Genomic DNA, 17226 nt, shown 5'->3' with positions numbered 1-17226 from the left:
ATAAAATAGTTAGTGTTTCTAGATTGTGCCTCCTTGTACAATTATTCTATTTAAAATACATAATATGATATATAAATCAAAGTTTAAATTTTGCTTAAGCAAGTTTTATTTTGGCAAAGATGGGTAAAACAAACCAGTTTGAAGTTCGGATCAAGTACCTCTGTCAATATAGCCTAAAATGGCCTTTTTAAATTTTTATTTGATAATTGTAACGTATTCCTCATTTTCTTAGAAAATAGTCAAGCAACGTATTTGAAAGTTAAAAGCAGTTCCGTCACTTGAGTATCTTTATACCATTAATACTTACAGTGTCTTAATAAAGGAAATCAATGTATTATTTGACAGTATTTGTCTGTTTTTCATTTCAGGTTTTTAACCTTGAATACCTACAACTTAAGATTATTGTAATTCTTACTTTTTTTGAAAAATTAGAAATTATTATAATGTTTCTGGTGACTTACATTATTACACTAATAGGTTTCTGAACAGCTTCTTTGCGTTCATCTTTTATACAATTCTCACTCAAATTCAAAAAAAAAAAGTTACTGGGTAAGTCAAGAAATGTTTTGATCATATGAGGCAGTGAGAAGCAAAGGGATGTGACAAAATTAAAAATCTGGAGATAACCAGTACAAATGGTAGGTTAACCTCTCCTCTGTATTGGGGCAAGACATAGTAGTAATAGCACTAGTAGGTGCAGCTATACAGCATGATTTAGAAAAGAATTTCAATGAAAGTCTACGAATTTTTTTATTATCTTTAAACGTGTTTTACTCAAAACTTGAAAATGTTCACTTACATCCCTTTGCTTCTCACTACCTCATTTGTTTTGATAACGTTTTACAAGCAGGTAAAAGCGTTATTGTGACAAGGCTGAACTGGATTAATGTCATTTCAGGGAAATGAAGAAATGAAAAAAGGGTCAACAATGAATGCTATCTGCTGGAGTAAGAGTTAAAATAGAAATATCTCCCAACAGGAATTGCTTCGTTCAAATGTAGAAGTAATTTTCACCCATCATATCTTGACGGGCGATTTTCTATTTAAAAGAATAAAGGTTTAAGTTTTTTGGGTTTTTTTAATAATATAATTTTTTAACAACAGCAGATTCATTTTCCTTCCGAGTGTGAGAGGGGGGAGGGGAAATCATTTTGGGGGGGGGGCAGGGGGTGCATGAAAATGTGAAATTATGGTACTGGTGAAAATGCTAAAAAATTTTGGCTAGATAATTTTCTTAGTTGGTTTACAATAATCTACATGTAAGAGAAAATTTATTTTTGAAAGCAAACATTGCATTTAACATTTTGGCTGGAATTTCAATAGAATTTTACGTCAGGCTTAGTACACCATTTTTTATTTTCTTGAGAGAATTCATCAACCAGTATTTCAGAGACAGCGCCTTGTATTACGATATGTTGTTTAAGCATAAAAAATAACCATTATTTATAAAAGAAGAAATACATTTACATGATAAAAATTTTATTAAAATAATTCACACAAATGAAATTATGAAATGATTTTGAAAGCATGTTACATGATTTATGGTGGTCGTGGGATCATTATTGGTGGTCGAGATGCTCCATCTGTTACAGGTCCAATTGGCATCATTGGAGCAATATGTCCAACTGGAGGTCGCATACCTATAACATTAAATAAATTCATGTAGTTGTGGAGTAAAGAAAGCCAACAGGGTATCCCCCAGCATTCTAGCTTGAATTCTCTTAAATATGATTATTATTTATGATAAGTCTTACACGATGAAACAATGATTTTATAGCATATTTCTGCACCTCAGAGTCAGAGTGACGCAAGTCCAAAAATTGCAATTTTCTGTTTATTAGTGTATTGGATGTAGAGGCTTATTCCGAATCGAGCCATGTGAACATAATTCTTTTTTTTTAATCCTTTCCAATTTTTTACTAGGGTTAAAAGAGCGCACCTCCCATCCTTTGTATGGGCCAGAAAAAAGTTTTTCCTCTCTACTGTAAAATTATCATAATGTGACTTACGTCGGTCGTTCTGGATCTGAGGTACAGATTTTACCAAATGAAAACTTGATAATAATGAAATAAAGATTTTTATTTTTATCAAAAAGACTGCATTATTTAATAGTACTCTTGCATTCCAACGTTTTAGTAAAAATTATTAAACATAATCAACATGAGGAACAAACAAATAAATGTAAAAAATAAAATATATCATCGCCAGAGCGCAACAGTAGGATATCTTAATGTTGCTTTGAGGCGCCTATATATCTTTTTTTAAGAACTCGGAATTTGTATAGCAATTCATTTTTACAAACTGCTAATGTACTTGACATTTGAAAAAAGAATATGGACACCATAAACGCATTTAATTAAAATGACAATAAAAAGTATAAACAATTCAAATGCTTATGATTTATAGTAGAAATGTGGATATATATGTGGAATATTAACTCAAGATTTCAGTCAACATTTTTGTAACAAATAAAGCATAGTATTTCAACTAGGAAGGTTTACACTTTGAGGAAGGTAGAGATAAAATTAAGATCAAGCTTGTTCAGCCTTGGCTGACCAAATTATGAAGAGGAAAAAAAAAAAATCATAGTTACTCTTTTATAGAATGGATATAAAACATCATTGGGGGGAAAAAAAAGGTGCAAAAATGCAAACTAGAAGTACATTGCTTCAAAGTACAAGAAATTAATGTACATTGGACTCTCTATCTGAACACTTCCTAATGTGAACACCTCGATATTCTGAACATATTTTGATAGTCCCGGCGAAACTCCATAGACTTAACACAGGTTGACCTCTCTGTACTCTGAATACCCTAGTATTATAAATGCTATTTTCAAATCCCGTCAATAATTACTTCTTCATATACTAAACATGTTCACAAGCAGTACTCGGGAATTCTTATGAACCAAAACTGAAAAAACCTGAAATGCGTTCTCAATTTTATCACAATGATTAAAGAGTATTAAGAAGATGGAGAAAAGAAGAAAAATTATTTTGCATTACACAGAATCAATCAGCTGAGAAATATGAGCCTGTAATTTCTGCCACTGAACTGTGTATTTCAAAAATCCAGCCATTGTATGTAGTCGTATTCAAATCCTTTAAAGCATGATTATCTACAAGCAGTTTTCAGCTGGAAACTTTTTCGCTTGAACAGTTGGAACCCCGTACCTTGCATGAGAATACACAATGCAAAAGCAAATTAAAATTACTCTTTTGTTTACAGGTATTGTACGAAAAACTTATAGTAATATTTTATAGTTGAACATTAGGTTAAAACTTTTTAAATTAAAATAGAAAAAATTAAGAAATGCAACAGTTTAGGTTCAACTGAGTTTAATTGGACATTATACGTGCTGCCAATCCAAAATTCAGCACCTGTATCTTAGCTCTATTGGCAAAATGTTGAATATGGTCCATTAATGCAATAGAATGTGTATGCATGCATTTCCGGTATCCCAATATAATGAACACCCACATAATCTGAACACTTTTGTTTCGTCCCATGAGTGTTCAGAATAAAGAGAGTCCACTGTATATCCTCTTCAACACAAGTAAAAAAAATTGCTCCCTGGTGTTGAAAATTTACAAAATAAGCAATTGTTCTCTATTTTTTTTTCTTTTCTAAATGAAGAACAATTATATTTTTAAATCAAACTAAAAGCCATCAAATATGAAACTAATTTGAATTCGATACAAAGTACAGAATAAACTCCTAATGTCCTTGAAAATTATAATGAAATGCTTTAGTTCTATAGCTATTTAAACCAAAATTTACCCGAGCTGGATTTAAGATAAAAGTGTTGAACTCATTTTCATAAAAACATTAATCTAAAGCATTATAATACATAAGCAAAATGTAGCAAAGGGCATAAATCTCTATCAAGCAAAAAAGAATAGAAAATTGTAAAATTTACCTGGTACCATCATGTTATGCGGAATAGGGCCTGGAGGACCCATAGTAGGCATTGGTCCAGGCATTGGTCCAACCATAGGGCCCATAGGTGGTGGGCCAATGATGGGCATTCGTTGACCAGGGACTGCAGGCCTGGCTGGACCTATATAGAATTTTTAAAGTATAGTTTTTTGTGCAATTGAACTTAAAATGAATTAGAGGCAGAAAAAGTGGAAGGTTGTAGGAAATTAACCAGTTATAAACACTCGCCTCCAAGAGGCGGGGGGGGGGGGGGGGTAACAACATTTTAGATGACATTTTCACTTAAAGCAAAAACTGAGGAAAACTAAAAAAAAGGGTTTTTTTTCAAATAATTCCAGACTTTGCTGTGGTTAAGAGGGGGGGGGGAATCATCATTCCCCGCTTTTTTGGTTTGAAGGCCTCCTTGTTCTTGGTCTCTTTTGTTGTTGTTTTGTACCAGCAATTTGCGGTGCACTGCTTTACATTTTCCAACTATACCGCAATTTGATCTGAAGTTGAACTTCCACAGTACACACATGCCATTTTTGGACCTGTTTATAGGGTAGCAATCATTCACAGCACAACAAGTTCACACAAAGAAAGGACAAGGAGAGGAAAGAGAAAGTACATCCATCGCCAAGCCGGGATTCTAACCCGGAACCTCCCAATCGCAGCGACTTCTATGACTACTAGACAAAGCGACCGACAGCCTCTTTTGTTAAATCAAACATTAGTAAATTTGACAATCTAGGACTGGGAAAAGGCCTAATCAAGTAGAATAATTTGAATATGTTTATGATGACTCAGATAGTTAAGAATTTTCAAGTTTTTTGTAAATGTTTCATCACAATAACTGGTGAATAGTTCAAAAGGTAGCTACAGCAACATTTACATATAAATGAGAAAAATGTTCATACAAATAATGCTACTATTTTTTTGTATGTGACATGGGAAAAAAAAAACAAAATGGATTATTTTAAATCTTAATGGAGCTTGTAATGAGATTTTTTTGTAACCCAATGTGTTTTACATAGTATTCATATTTTAATAGAACTTTAAGAATGGTTGTGGCAACAAGGATTTTAAAAACTTGCCATGACCACATTCCTATATCTACCCCTAATACAATTGCAGGGAAGAAAAATCAAAAATCAATGTTGCAGTATTAATTATATTAGAGTAGAGATTTGCAAAATTAACACTTTCATAAAAATTAAGCAAAGTTTCAAACAATTCTGTTACAGCAGAATATTTTATTGGTCCCTTGGAGTTTGTTGTAACAGGATTTCACTGTATTTAATGCTAAGCCAAACCAGTAAGATAGGTAGTTAATTTTTGCATAAAACATTGGTTACGGCTTTTTAATTTATCGCCTGCTGTGCTTTTAATTTAATTGTATTTTGTTATTGTCTGCAATATATAAAGTTCTACTTAATATCTTTTTCTAATTATCGTCTGCGCTTTTTACTTCCTTTTGTAATGGCAACAGCAAAAGAAATGTGACAGAACAGTTTAGTTATTGTCATTTCTCACCCATTGTTGGTGGAGAACATTATATATTATGCAATTAAATGTCTTAATTTAAAGTACGTTAAGTTGTCTCTTTAATTTAAAGTACGAATTGGATTTATTTATTAAAGTCTAGAATTGGAGACTAAAATTGGAAAACGCATTAAGGGCCAAAAAACATTTTTTTTCATTAAAATGAAGTAAATGCCAAGCATTTCACTGTGGTAAACAATTTATGTGCATATCTTCCCTAAAAGTAATTAAAATAACGCTGTTAGGGGCCACCAGTGGAGTAAGAGTAGCATCTGTGCAGTGGAGAGCGCAGTAAGTGCCATTGAAGGTTACTTATCTTGGTTGGTCCAAGTCCATAAAGCAAAAAAGTGAAAAACGCAGTTAGTGCCACAATCCACCTCGAATCTAATTTTTGATGCCCAGTAAAAAATTTATTTTGCGTTTTACTGCCTTTTTCATTTTTAGTCTTCAATTATTCATCCATGGAATTTCCTGAGGTGAAAAGAACAAACATCTAAAATCATTTACTAATTTATTTTTAAAATTTATAAAACCATTAAAAAACCTTGGAGATTGGGAGGTGGAGGTATCATTGCTCCAGGAGGCTTGGGTCCAGCAAACTGTGCCGATTGTATCTTTCCTGCTTTGAAGGCAGCAGCTATGGAAAAAAAAAGCATTTATCAGTGAACTTATAACAAATACTAACATAAAGACAAATAAGAAGCTAAAAACAAAATAACAAAGTTCAAGTTTCACAAATAGATGACACATATAACTCTAAACCATTTCAGTAACTTTAAAACTATCAGGGGTCAATCCAAGTTTTTTGAAGTTTCTTTTTTTTTCCTGGAAAAACTGCTTTGTGCGTGTTGCAGGCACACTGTACAGTCACACCCGCAACATGTACAAATCATTATTTTTCAAGTAAACATTTTTTTTTTCTAAAGATGATATCATGATGAATAACAGTTTTTTATATTTGAATATAATACAATTAAAAACCCAAGTTTAAAATTTTGGGACTTAAGTGCAAAATTATGCATAAAAATGTCTCACTTGTGCAAGCAGATTAAGCATAAGTGTTTTACTTATTTAATTATTATTATTTTTTTAATTTAGAAAGATTTTTTAAAAATAAATATTTTCATACAAACAGGAAAAAGTATCAAACACACAGATTCTAATGTATATATATATATATATATTTTTTTTTCAAAGATATATTTCTTACTTGTAGCATCTATAAGGCTCTGAGCCTGTTCCTCCATCCATTTTTGGTAATAGAACTTGACATTGTCTTTGTGTTTACGACCATTGCAATGGGTCTTCCTAACTGATGGCTACAAGAAAGAATTAATTATTATACCTAGAATGAAAGCAATGGACAAGCAGATATGATATATTGAGAATGTTAACTTAAACAGTACAAGTCACAAACAATTCGGTGTAACTGGCATATACAAATTTATATTAAAGAATTTCTCGTTAAAATACAAGAATTGTCTTTTTAAATATTGTTCATATGAGGCAGTCAGAAGCAAAGAGGTGTAAGTGACAAAATTAAAAATTTAGAGATAACCAGTACAAATGATGGGAGAATCTCTTCTGCTTTAAGACAAGAAATAGTACTTCTACCCCTAGAAGGTACTGCTGTATACCATGATTTAGAAAAAAAATTTAATGAAAGCCTACCTAGGATCTGAACTTTAAACATAGTTTACTCAAAACTTTAAATAGTCCACTTACATCCATTTGCTTCTCACTGCCTCATATGAGCACCAGGCTTGTTCACAAGTGCCTGCTATAGGGGCATAAGGGTGCATAAAATTAACAAAATTGAACAAAATTTAACCTACAGCTTACTGCTTGTAAAAGACAATTCATTAACATTTCATGGAAGTGCATTCAGATTTTCCATATTCCACTGTATTTGTAATTTTAATGAAAATTCTTAATTCATTGTTATATAACTACAAATTAATATTCAATATCAATGAATTTAATAATTGTTCCTTCTCATATAGGCTCAGTTCCGCTTTTTTATTTGTATTAGTGTTTCCCTCTGACCTTTGTAAAAGGACACTGAGCCTTGTTCTCTTTTTGCATTTCTCAATGCGCCCTCTTTGCCCCTTTGAATTTTGACATAATTTCATCATTGAGGTCAGTTTTATCGGTCTTGAAACATATTTTCCTCCTTTTCCTTAAATTTGGTTTGAATATAAATCTTCTAAACAAAACAGCAAAAAGATTTGCAGTAGTTATTTAAAGAACTATCTGTGTCGCCCCCCTTTGCACGGTCCGCCTCAAATATAAAAGTTATGTCAAGTGACACGTGTTCAACAATCAGGCTGGAACAAAAAAATAATAATAATAAATCAGTAAAATTTTGCAGATGATTGCAGAAAAATATCCAAAAAGGAAACATTTTAAATCCTCCGATTGCAGGAAAAGCCTCAGAACAAAAACCAAAATTTTATTTATTCATATTCGAGAAAAAAAAAGGCAACAGATCTTTCATTCAATGATTTTCTTCACGCTACAAATTTTAATAAAAGTATTGTTACAGAAAGTTGAGATGAAGCACTGAATAATAATTTGAATGGAGGAAAGTCTTCGAAAAATAGGGATTTTATGTTGAAAATTAAGTGTCATAATTAATAGTTTTCAATTGATATATCCGCTAATTATTATCAAAGGATTATGTTAAATAGCCAAACATAAAGACGGGAAGATTACAAATCCATTGATACCTGGTTCGATGGTCAGTCCACTGTCGTTCGGGAGAAGCAATTTGGACATACATAGTTACATACGCTCAGTTTTTAATTATATAAGATTGATTCAATACTTGGATTTTATATGCATACAGTTTTCATGAAAAGAAAAAAGCACAACTTCTACAACAAAAATTCTGCAGAAAAGTGCCCTTTCAACAGAATTAAATTGTTCCTTGATCTGGAAGCAGTCTCCATTTTGGTTTGGGGAGGAACACTAGGTGTAAGTCTTTATTCATATTTTACTTTAGATATAGTCATATATATATGTGGATATGGGCTCCATAATCTAACGGTAACTTAACAGCAAAACCAATGGGTGCAGAGCGCGAGAACGACGTAAGATGTGAATGGAGGATGATTGTAGAATTACGACGGTTTTATACACTGAAGTTACGTTTGCTTTTGTAATTGTGATGTGTTGATGTTCGTATATGTACTGTTTGTTTTCATTAAATGTGTTTCATTTACTATTTTAGTTTTAATTGGGGATAAATTTCTACATATATGATACTAAACTACTTGATTAACAAATGAGAAGATAAATAAAAAGCATGATTAAAATCTGTTATTTTTATTTGTTTCAAGTTTAACTTTTAAATAATTAAATGCATAAGTTCATTAAATAATTTTAATAACTGATTATATGTAGCAAACCATTACAATGAAAAAAATTTTTTGAGAAATAATATTAAACAAAAAAACTTTTTTAATGCATGTAAAAGAATGTGAAAAACATAAAGAAAAAACATTTTTTCCAAACCCTCACATCGAAAATTTTTTAAGAAAAATGATTTTATCGTATCTTTTGAAATTTCACTTTCGTCCCAACACTTATTTGAATTTACCTAACACCCTCAGAAGTTACTTCCTAGCTAAAGGTCTCAACTTGCTCACAGGATACACTCCATGTACTATTTTGTAACCGAGATTGAAATAAAAAATGCATTGTTATTTTTATTTGAAAGTGATAGTGTTGAAAAATGTTAAACAACAAAACCGTTTGCTGACAGTTGCTATTAGTTAAAGTTGCAAAACAAGCAAACTAGGGTCGGCTAGGTATTTATTAAAGAAAGTTCGATAAATAATCAAGCCAGCTAGTTGCCAATGAGTTATGTTCTTATAAGTAGGCCTTTATACACGTAATCTAAACAATTGGTAGTCAGTTTTTTAAAAAATGCAAAGAGAGTCAGTGAAAATTAAAGAATAAACAGAAGCCTGGAGACGAATTCGGCATGTTTTCTTCTAACGACTCCTTTACCCCAAAATCAATCCGACTTTGATTCCACGGCCCTAGTATTATGCATGAAACACGACATCAATTAAAGTTAAAAGTAAACTGTAAAGAACTGTACTTTCAACACAAACTAGCTGAACTTTAGTAATTTAAAATGCATATTTTAAACCAAATTTTATACATAAATAATCAGATTTATTTAATTAAAAAAGTTCCAGGTTTCAGGCCTTCAAGATTTCCAAAACTAGGATCCCATACTGTATCAGTATTTTTTGCCGGACTTGGGGTTTTACAACTGCATTGCCAGACTGCTTAAAACTTTTTGCAGCTGGATCTTTGACAAGATAACAAGGCTTTCATTAATCCTCATCAAGTTTTAAAAACTGACAAAAATTAAAAATGATTTTTTTTTGGTACCTGAAACAGTCATTTGATGTTTTAAAAGTTTTAGTATCTATTTTCAAAGTAACTTACCGAGTCATGCGTCAGATATGTGTCACAATAGTCACAGTAGTACCTAGAAAAAAAAAAAAAAAAAAAAAGAAATATATTGATACAGATTTCATAACTACAAACAGGCTATCTGTAACATTTTTAGCTTACAAATCCATAACTTTTCTGGTTGTAACTTTCCATGACTCGCAAGAAACAAATTTTCTAGAAAAACATTTTTATTATGAATATCTAAATCAATGTTTTGCAAAAAGAAAAATTGCAACCACCTGATCTTATACTTTGCACATGTTTCTAAAAAATTTAAATCAAAGCGAAATGTAACGAATGTACTGCTATTCTACTTAAAAAACAAATGCGACAATAATGACTACTGATACACATGACATGGTACAGTTAAGAGTTTTAAATTTAATACTTTGCTACCAAGAGAAGGACACACTTACAGAATCAAAATATTTAGAAAATAATTTTTAGTTTCTGACAAATTATACAAAAATTTTAAATAAGCAAGGTTCTACATGTAGTAAACAAATAGGAGGGACGTTTTTAAAGTAAGGTCCGTTTTCAAATAAAAAAAGAACGAGTGCAGATAGAGCAAAGAAATTTATTGCACAAAATCTACCACCTTTGCAATATGTTTCAACATTGCTCCAGAGATTTTCCAGTCATTTGTCTTAGCGAAGTACAGGTTTTTGTATACCTATTCGTGGAAAATTTCCGCTAGCGTAGACAATTATGTGTTAACATGTTCTCTGAGCCCATTATTGCTGTTGTGCCAGACCACCTAGGAAAGACTTTAGATGCCGAAACAAATGAAAATTGCTGTGAGCAAGATGGGGGCAGACCCCAGAGGATGTTCAAAAACATCCCAGCCAAAACCCTGTAAGAGTCCTCATGGTTGACTACACAGGCGGCAACTTTGAACTAATAGGTATACAAAAACCTGTACCACACTATGACAAATGCTTGGAAAATCATAAGACAATGTCGAAATATAGCGTAAGGGTGGTAGATTTTTGAGCAAAAAATTTCTTTGCTCCAGCTGTATTCATTCTTTTTTATTTCAAAACGGACCTTACTTTAAAAACATGCCTCATATATTTTTTTTTCTTTTCAAAAATCTGATATGATACACAATCTTTCATTCACTAAACATAGAGAAAAAAAGTTTTAACTGTAAAATGGTCTTCAAAATAAATCTTCAAACTTAATGATATATAAAAAAGATGTAAAACTACTGGTGAATAGCAAACTGTTTTTAAGCTGATATTATTTACATTTTTTTTCTTTAACTTTTGAATAAATATTTATTTTATTATAAAACAAATAAAGAATTCAAAATCTAAATATAGTCAATGCTCTATATAACGACCACCTATTATATTACTGTGAACCTTTAGTTATATTGACCGATGCTTGAAGTCCCATTCCCTATTCCATAGAGGAAATGCTATTTTAACCAGGGCTGTGGAGTCAGAGTCGGACTGATTTTGAGGTAAAGGAGTCGGAGTCGGAGTTGTTAGAAAACATGCCGACTCCAACTCCGGGCTTCTTTTTTTCTTTCCCTTTCGCTGACTCTCCTTGCATTTTTTAAAAAACGACTTCCAATTGGTTCGATTACATGTATGAAAAGATACTAATGAGAAAATAACTGCCATTATGGCAATCAGCTAGCTTGAGTGCTTACAGAACTTTCTGTAGCCGTCCCCTAGTTTGCTTGCTTTTTAACTTAACTAATAGCAACTGTCAGCAAACGGTTTTGTTGCCTAACATTTTCAAGTAATCACTTACAAATAAAAATAGAAATATAGTGTTTTGTTCGATCTCAGTTGTAAAATAGTAAAAGAAACGTAACAAATTAGTAAGTTGAGGCCCGTAGCTAATGTTGAAACGTTTAAGGGTGAACGGCAAATTCAAAAAAGTTCTGGTGCGAAAGCACGAATCCAAAAGATCCGACGAAATAATCTAATGGTTTTTTCTTTATTAAGGCTATTTATACGCTTGATTCTCACTAAAAAGTATGGAACAAAATAAGTGTAAATGATTTCTTGATTACAACACTCAATAATTGCAGTTAATCTTAAAATCTTCATATTAAGGTTAACTCTAAAGCAGCAAATAAAATTTAAATTAAAAATTTTGCGAATGAGAAACATAGGTATAGTAAAAGCTATTTGTACAAATTTGTATACCGCCGCATTTTGTGTAAAATTAGCTCCTGATGTATATGCGCCCTATTTTCGTTGCCATTTTATTGATGAAATATAATTTAAAATATATTCGCGAAAATTTTCAGAATTAAAGTATTTATATTTTTTTATAAAATCTGAAATTAACTTTGGTTACCATCTACCAGATGGGTGTCACCCAGGGCAAACCACCCCCTCTCAAGAACTTGGATTTAGAAAAAAAGGTTTTTGTTTTCCCTACAAAAATTAAAAGCACACGATTTGATCAATGTCTATTTGTTAAACATTAAAGGGGAACAAATTACAGATAATCCTTTTCAAATTTTTTAAAAGGGATTTTTAAGTCATCTCACTTTTTAACTCGTAACTATTGGAAAATTTGATTTTTAAATTGAATTTCTGACGTTGTATGCGTCTTGGGTTTACAATAAAAAACAAAATGCGAAATTTTCATAAAAAGGAATTAATACTTCAATCTCTGTTTAGAGGTTTTCCCCCTTCCCCTGAAGGAGAGAGGGAGTTGAAAAAATACAATTTTTAAAAAATCCGGAGTCGGGCGTTTCAAAATCCAGGAGTCAGAGTCGGGGTCGGAGTCGGCCATTTTCCTTCCGACTCCGCAGCCCTGATTTTAACATCCATTAGAGCTTCCAAACTGAACCATTCATTCCAATAAACAGGAAATTACTACAACAGGGATCTCCAACCTTTTTTACTCAAGGGCCACATTGTGAATGTTTGAAGGCTAGGCGGGCCAGAAATGCAACAATATTGGTTCAAATGATTTCGTCAGTGTTCGCTCCCCCCCCCCCCCCAGGAGGATCATACGGTGTTGGCTGGCAGCGTGCTAAAACCTAATGTGCCGCCCCTCCAGAGAATTTTGCATAAGTTGACCAATACTTAAAGTCCTTATCCAGACTCTTCAAGTTATAGTATCAAGTTTGATCTTTGAAAAAATTAAAAAAAAAAAAAAAGAAATTAACCTTAAAAAAAAGAAAATTAATTTGAATTGTGAAATTTTGAATTCAAATTATATTTTTCGCAATCACGAACTGAGACAGGACTCTACTCATTGGAGTTATTGTTTCTAGAAACGGCTCCTGTCCCCCCCAAGTCTGCCTCTTCTCCTGGGCGGTTACTTGTGCATAGTTGTGTGTATGCACGTAGGTGTGTGTGAGTGTATGTGTGTGAACGTGCGTGTGTGTAGGACATGGACGCCTCCGACCAGGAGATGCGGATAGCTCAAAACCGGAGCAGCCGCGCCGCGCCGCCAGCAGAGGACGGTGGGCGATGGTGCTGCAAAGGCTTCTGGTCCAAGTTGAAAAAGGCACGGACACCAAAAACGGTCAAATGAGAACAATAAGCAATCGCGATTGCTCAAAAAAAACAAAAAAGGATGAATTTATAAAAAGTAAGAAAAGTTTTTTTTTTGAGTTGACGAAGAAACTTTCAAAATTGACGTCGAAAATTGCAATTTTAGGAACTTTTTGGAAACTTTAGGTGTAAGGTATTTTGGGGTCTCCTCCTGAATTTTTTTCAAAATTGAAGTCGATTTTAAACTATTTTTGGTGACCTTAGCTTAGGAAAAGTCATGCCACTTCCCAAAAATTCTCCAAAAGCTGTAGTTTTCAACACGCAATTTTGAGCTATCTTTATTGACATTATGGAAGAGATTGCAAATTCGAATGCTTCTTATTCAAACTTTTCAAAAATTGAAGTCTAAGACGCAATTTAAGGCATCTCTGGGGATAGTAGGGGTTCATTGGCATTTCCTATAAAATTTCTCCATACTGTACTTTTAAATCACATTTTTTGGCAGTGGCAAAACCAGAAAATAATTTTGCGGGAATAGTCTTAAAACTTTTCTCATCTAAAAGAGGGTATGGGGTTCTGATCCAAAAAAAAAAAAAAGTGAAATTGTAGTTCTAAGAAAGCAGTCTTAGAATATCTGGTAATGATATGGGAAGGAAAGGTTCAGGGTCTTTCTGCTGAAATTTTTTGAACTTTATGCCATAAAAACGCGGTTATAGGTGATATTTGCTGACGTTATGGGATGGGACTTAGGGCTGCTTCCGATCAATTTTTTCAAAAAATAAAGTAAAACCTCCTAATGCCTAATTTTTTTAAATTGAAGTTCAAAAAAATGCAATAACAGACAAATTTTCATGATGTTACGTGTCGGGGGTTTTGAGGCTCTCTCTTTTTTTTTTTTTGAAGTTGAAGCTGCATAAAACGAAGTTTTTGAGCAATACTTAGTGATACTAAAGGGAGGAATTTAAAAGTTCTCCATCATGAATTTTTTGAAGCTGTAGTTTTTTTTTTAAATTTCAGATTTCATATGGGAGCATTATTTTACATTATTTAAAGAGAGCTGTGTGCTAAGCGCATCCCCTAATTATTGTTTAAAAAATCCGGGGCTTTCCTCCACAAATGTTTCGAATTTAAAATAATAATATAATACATGTAACTATTTAAACGGCTGATTCTAATCTAGTTACCTAGAAGTTGACTTTTTCATTAAACATTTCAATTAGCATGCAATTTTCATCAAAACACCATGCAAAACTTATATGCAAAAACCATTAAAAAATTAAGCTTTTTTTTACACCTAAACATTAGATTTAATAATATATTCCTTTGCCATATAAATGGAACTGAAATTAGTTGTCTTGTTGTGAATTTCCAAGGAAGTTTTATGTAGTTAGTGGAGAAAAATGTTATCAAATACTAATTAATTAAAACTTATGAATAATTACAATTATGCATTTTGAATATTGCTGTGTAATACGAATTTATCAGATTACACCCTAGCTTAAGTATACTTTTGGACAGTTTATTTAAGACTTTTGGGCAGTTAAGGACGGTAAAAACCCCCCCCCGTCCGGTCGTAAACCAGTTTCAGACAGTGCAAAACCCAACCCTGACTACTTGGTCTACCAATCTTCAATTGTTTTGCTGCAAAAGTCACACATAAAACTTAAAAAAGAAAGAAAATAACACATTCTTATGCAAAAGAAATCTGGGCTGGGTTTTGGACGACAGAAACATGTTTTGGACAGGACAGGTGAAGAACTCTCCAAAAGTATGCTAAAGTGACAGGGGCCTAAATCAAATCAATTTGTATTTACTGCAAAACTAGCAATGTATAAATATTAATTAATTTGAAAATTTTCGCACACATTTAAAATGAAAAATAAGAATTGATACGAAACAGCATAGATATCAGAATAACTTTTCCGCTGATGATTAGAACACTTAAAAATAATCATCCAAAATTATTCATTAACAAAAAGGGGAAAAATGAAACATTGTGTTAACTTTTACAAACATAGAAACAGTCCAAATTATTTAAAAATCATAAAAATTATTTTTAAACAAAATAATAATGTTAAACTTACTTCGGCATATCGACAGCGAATGCAAACAATCGAATCGAATAATCGAGGAGGCTGTGGCTATTGCGCCGGTAACTGTATCAATAGCTCTCCAGCTATTGCGCCGGCATAGCCTCAGGCGTTCATGTTCCCGGCAACTATTACTGGCGTAATAGCAGCAGGGCTATTGAGCCAGCAATTTTTAAGGCGTAATAGCCACTGGGCTATTGAGCCAGCAATTTTAAGGCGTAATAGCCAGCAGACTGCGTCATTGAAATTTTTAGGGGAGGAGGTTGAGGGGGATTTTTCTCACTTTAAGGGGGCTCTTGCATTTCAGGAAGGGGGGGAATTTAGGGGGGATGCGCCCTTGTCCTTGTGGATGGTTTTGGGTTAAAGTCAGGGATGCCCATTTAAGCGGGGGGGGGGGGGGGGGCATGGCACAGATTGCGCCATTGGAAATTTTTAGGGGGTTGAAGAGGACTTTTCTCAGTTTAAAGGGACTCTTGATGCATTTCAAAGGGGAAGTCTTCGTGAAATTTAAGAGGATGAGCCCTTGTCCTTGGGGCAGATTTTTGGGTCGAGTCAGGGTGCCCACCTACGCGGGGGGGGGGGTATAGCACAGACTGCGCCATTGAAATTTTGAGGGGCAGTTTGAGGGATATTTTTCTCACTTTAAGGGGGGTTCTTGCATTTCGGGGGAGGGGGGATTTAGGGCGATGCGCCCTTGTCCTTGGGGCTGGTTTTGGGGTAAAATCAGGGGTGCCGACCTAAGCGGTGGGGGGGGGGCATGGTGCCGACTGCGCCATTGAAATTTTTAAGGGGGGGTTTGAAGGGTATTTTTCTCTTTTTAAGGGGGCTCTTGCATTTCAAGGGGTCGATCTTTGCGAAATTTAAGGGGATGCCCTCTTGTCCTCGGGGCTGATTTTGGCGTAAAGTCAGGGGTGCCCACCTAAGAGGGGGGGGGGGGGGCATGGTGCAGACTGCGACATTGAAATTTTATGGGGGATTTGAGGGGTATTTTTTTACTTTAAGCGGATACTTTAAGATTATTTATTTCTTGCATTTCGGGGGGGGGGGGTTAGAGGGATGCGCTCTTGTTCTTGCGGTTGGTTTTGGGGTAAAGTCAGGGGTGCCCACCTAAGGGAGGGGCATGGCGCTGATTGCGCCGTTGAAATTTTTTCGGGGGTTTGAAGGGCATTTTTCTTACTTTAAGGGGTTTCTTGCATTTCGAGGGGTTAGGGGCATGCGCTCTTTTCCTTGGAGCTGGTTTTGGGGTAAAGTCTGGGGTGCCCACCTAAGCGGGCGGGAGGGGGGGGGCATGGCGCTGACTGCGCCATTGAAATTTTTAGGGGTGTTTGAGGGGTATTTTTCTCACTTTAAGTGGACTCTTGGTGCATTTCGGAAGGAATTCTTCGGGAAATTTAAGAGGATGCGCCCTTGTCCTTGGGGCTGATTTTGGGGTAAAGTCAGGGTGCCCACCTAAGCGGGGGGGGGGGGGGGCATGGCGCAGACTGCGCCATTGAAATTTTTATGGGGGTTTGAGGGGTATTTTTCTCAGTTTAAGGGGACTCCTGCATTTCGAAGAGGGGGTCTTTTGCGAAATTTAGGGAGATGCGTCCTTATTCTTGGGGCTGGTTTTGGCGTAAAGTCAGGGCTGGGCCATTGAAATTTGGGGGGGGGGATTGAAGGGTATTTTTCTCACTTTAAGGGGGGTTCTTGATGCATTTCGGGGGAAGTCTTCGCGAAGTTTAAGAGGATGC

At 34.1% G+C, this 17226-nt stretch overlaps 1 protein-coding gene across 2 annotated transcripts; it reads right to left on the bottom strand.

Annotated features, from left to right (window-relative positions):
- Nucleotides 1–1471: 1471 nt before the first annotated feature.
- On the bottom strand, nucleotides 1472–15531 carry LOC129229905 (U1 small nuclear ribonucleoprotein C-like). 2 transcript variants are annotated; one of them, XM_054864284.1, is made up of 6 exons: nucleotides 15491–15531; nucleotides 9925–9967; nucleotides 6671–6779; nucleotides 6005–6097; nucleotides 3920–4060; nucleotides 1472–1640 (listed from the first exon to the last, which is right to left on the bottom strand). In XM_054864284.1, the coding sequence occupies exons 1-6, from the start codon at nucleotides 15496–15498 to the stop codon at nucleotides 1540–1542; spliced, it is 495 nt and encodes a 164-aa protein (XP_054720259.1). In that variant the 5' UTR covers nucleotides 15499–15531; the 3' UTR covers nucleotides 1472–1539. The 2 variants fall into 2 exon arrangements, with proteins under 2 accessions (XP_054720259.1, XP_054720260.1); XM_054864285.1 differs by lacking the exon at nucleotides 15491–15531 and adding an exon at nucleotides 14701–14824.
- Between the last annotated feature and the right edge of the window lie 1695 nt (nucleotides 15532–17226).

This window comes from Uloborus diversus, chromosome 9, assembly GCF_026930045.1.
Source record: "Uloborus diversus isolate 005 chromosome 9, Udiv.v.3.1, whole genome shotgun sequence".
Classification (NCBI taxonomy): domain Eukaryota; kingdom Metazoa; phylum Arthropoda; class Arachnida; order Araneae; family Uloboridae; genus Uloborus; species Uloborus diversus.
This window is presented reverse-complemented; position numbering and strand designations above follow the sequence as displayed.

Bases quoted from the DNA above. Each gene is read 5' to 3' on its own strand.
- LOC129229905 (XM_054864284.1), bottom strand. The intron at 6,098-6,670 runs GTAAGAAATATA...TTTTTTCCATAG, and splicing joins GAGCCTTATAGATGCTACAA to CTGCTGCCTTCAAAGCAGGA. The intron at 4,061-6,004 runs GTTTTTTAATGG...AATTCTATATAG, and splicing joins TCCACCTCCCAATCTCCAAG to GTCCAGCCAGGCCTGCAGTC.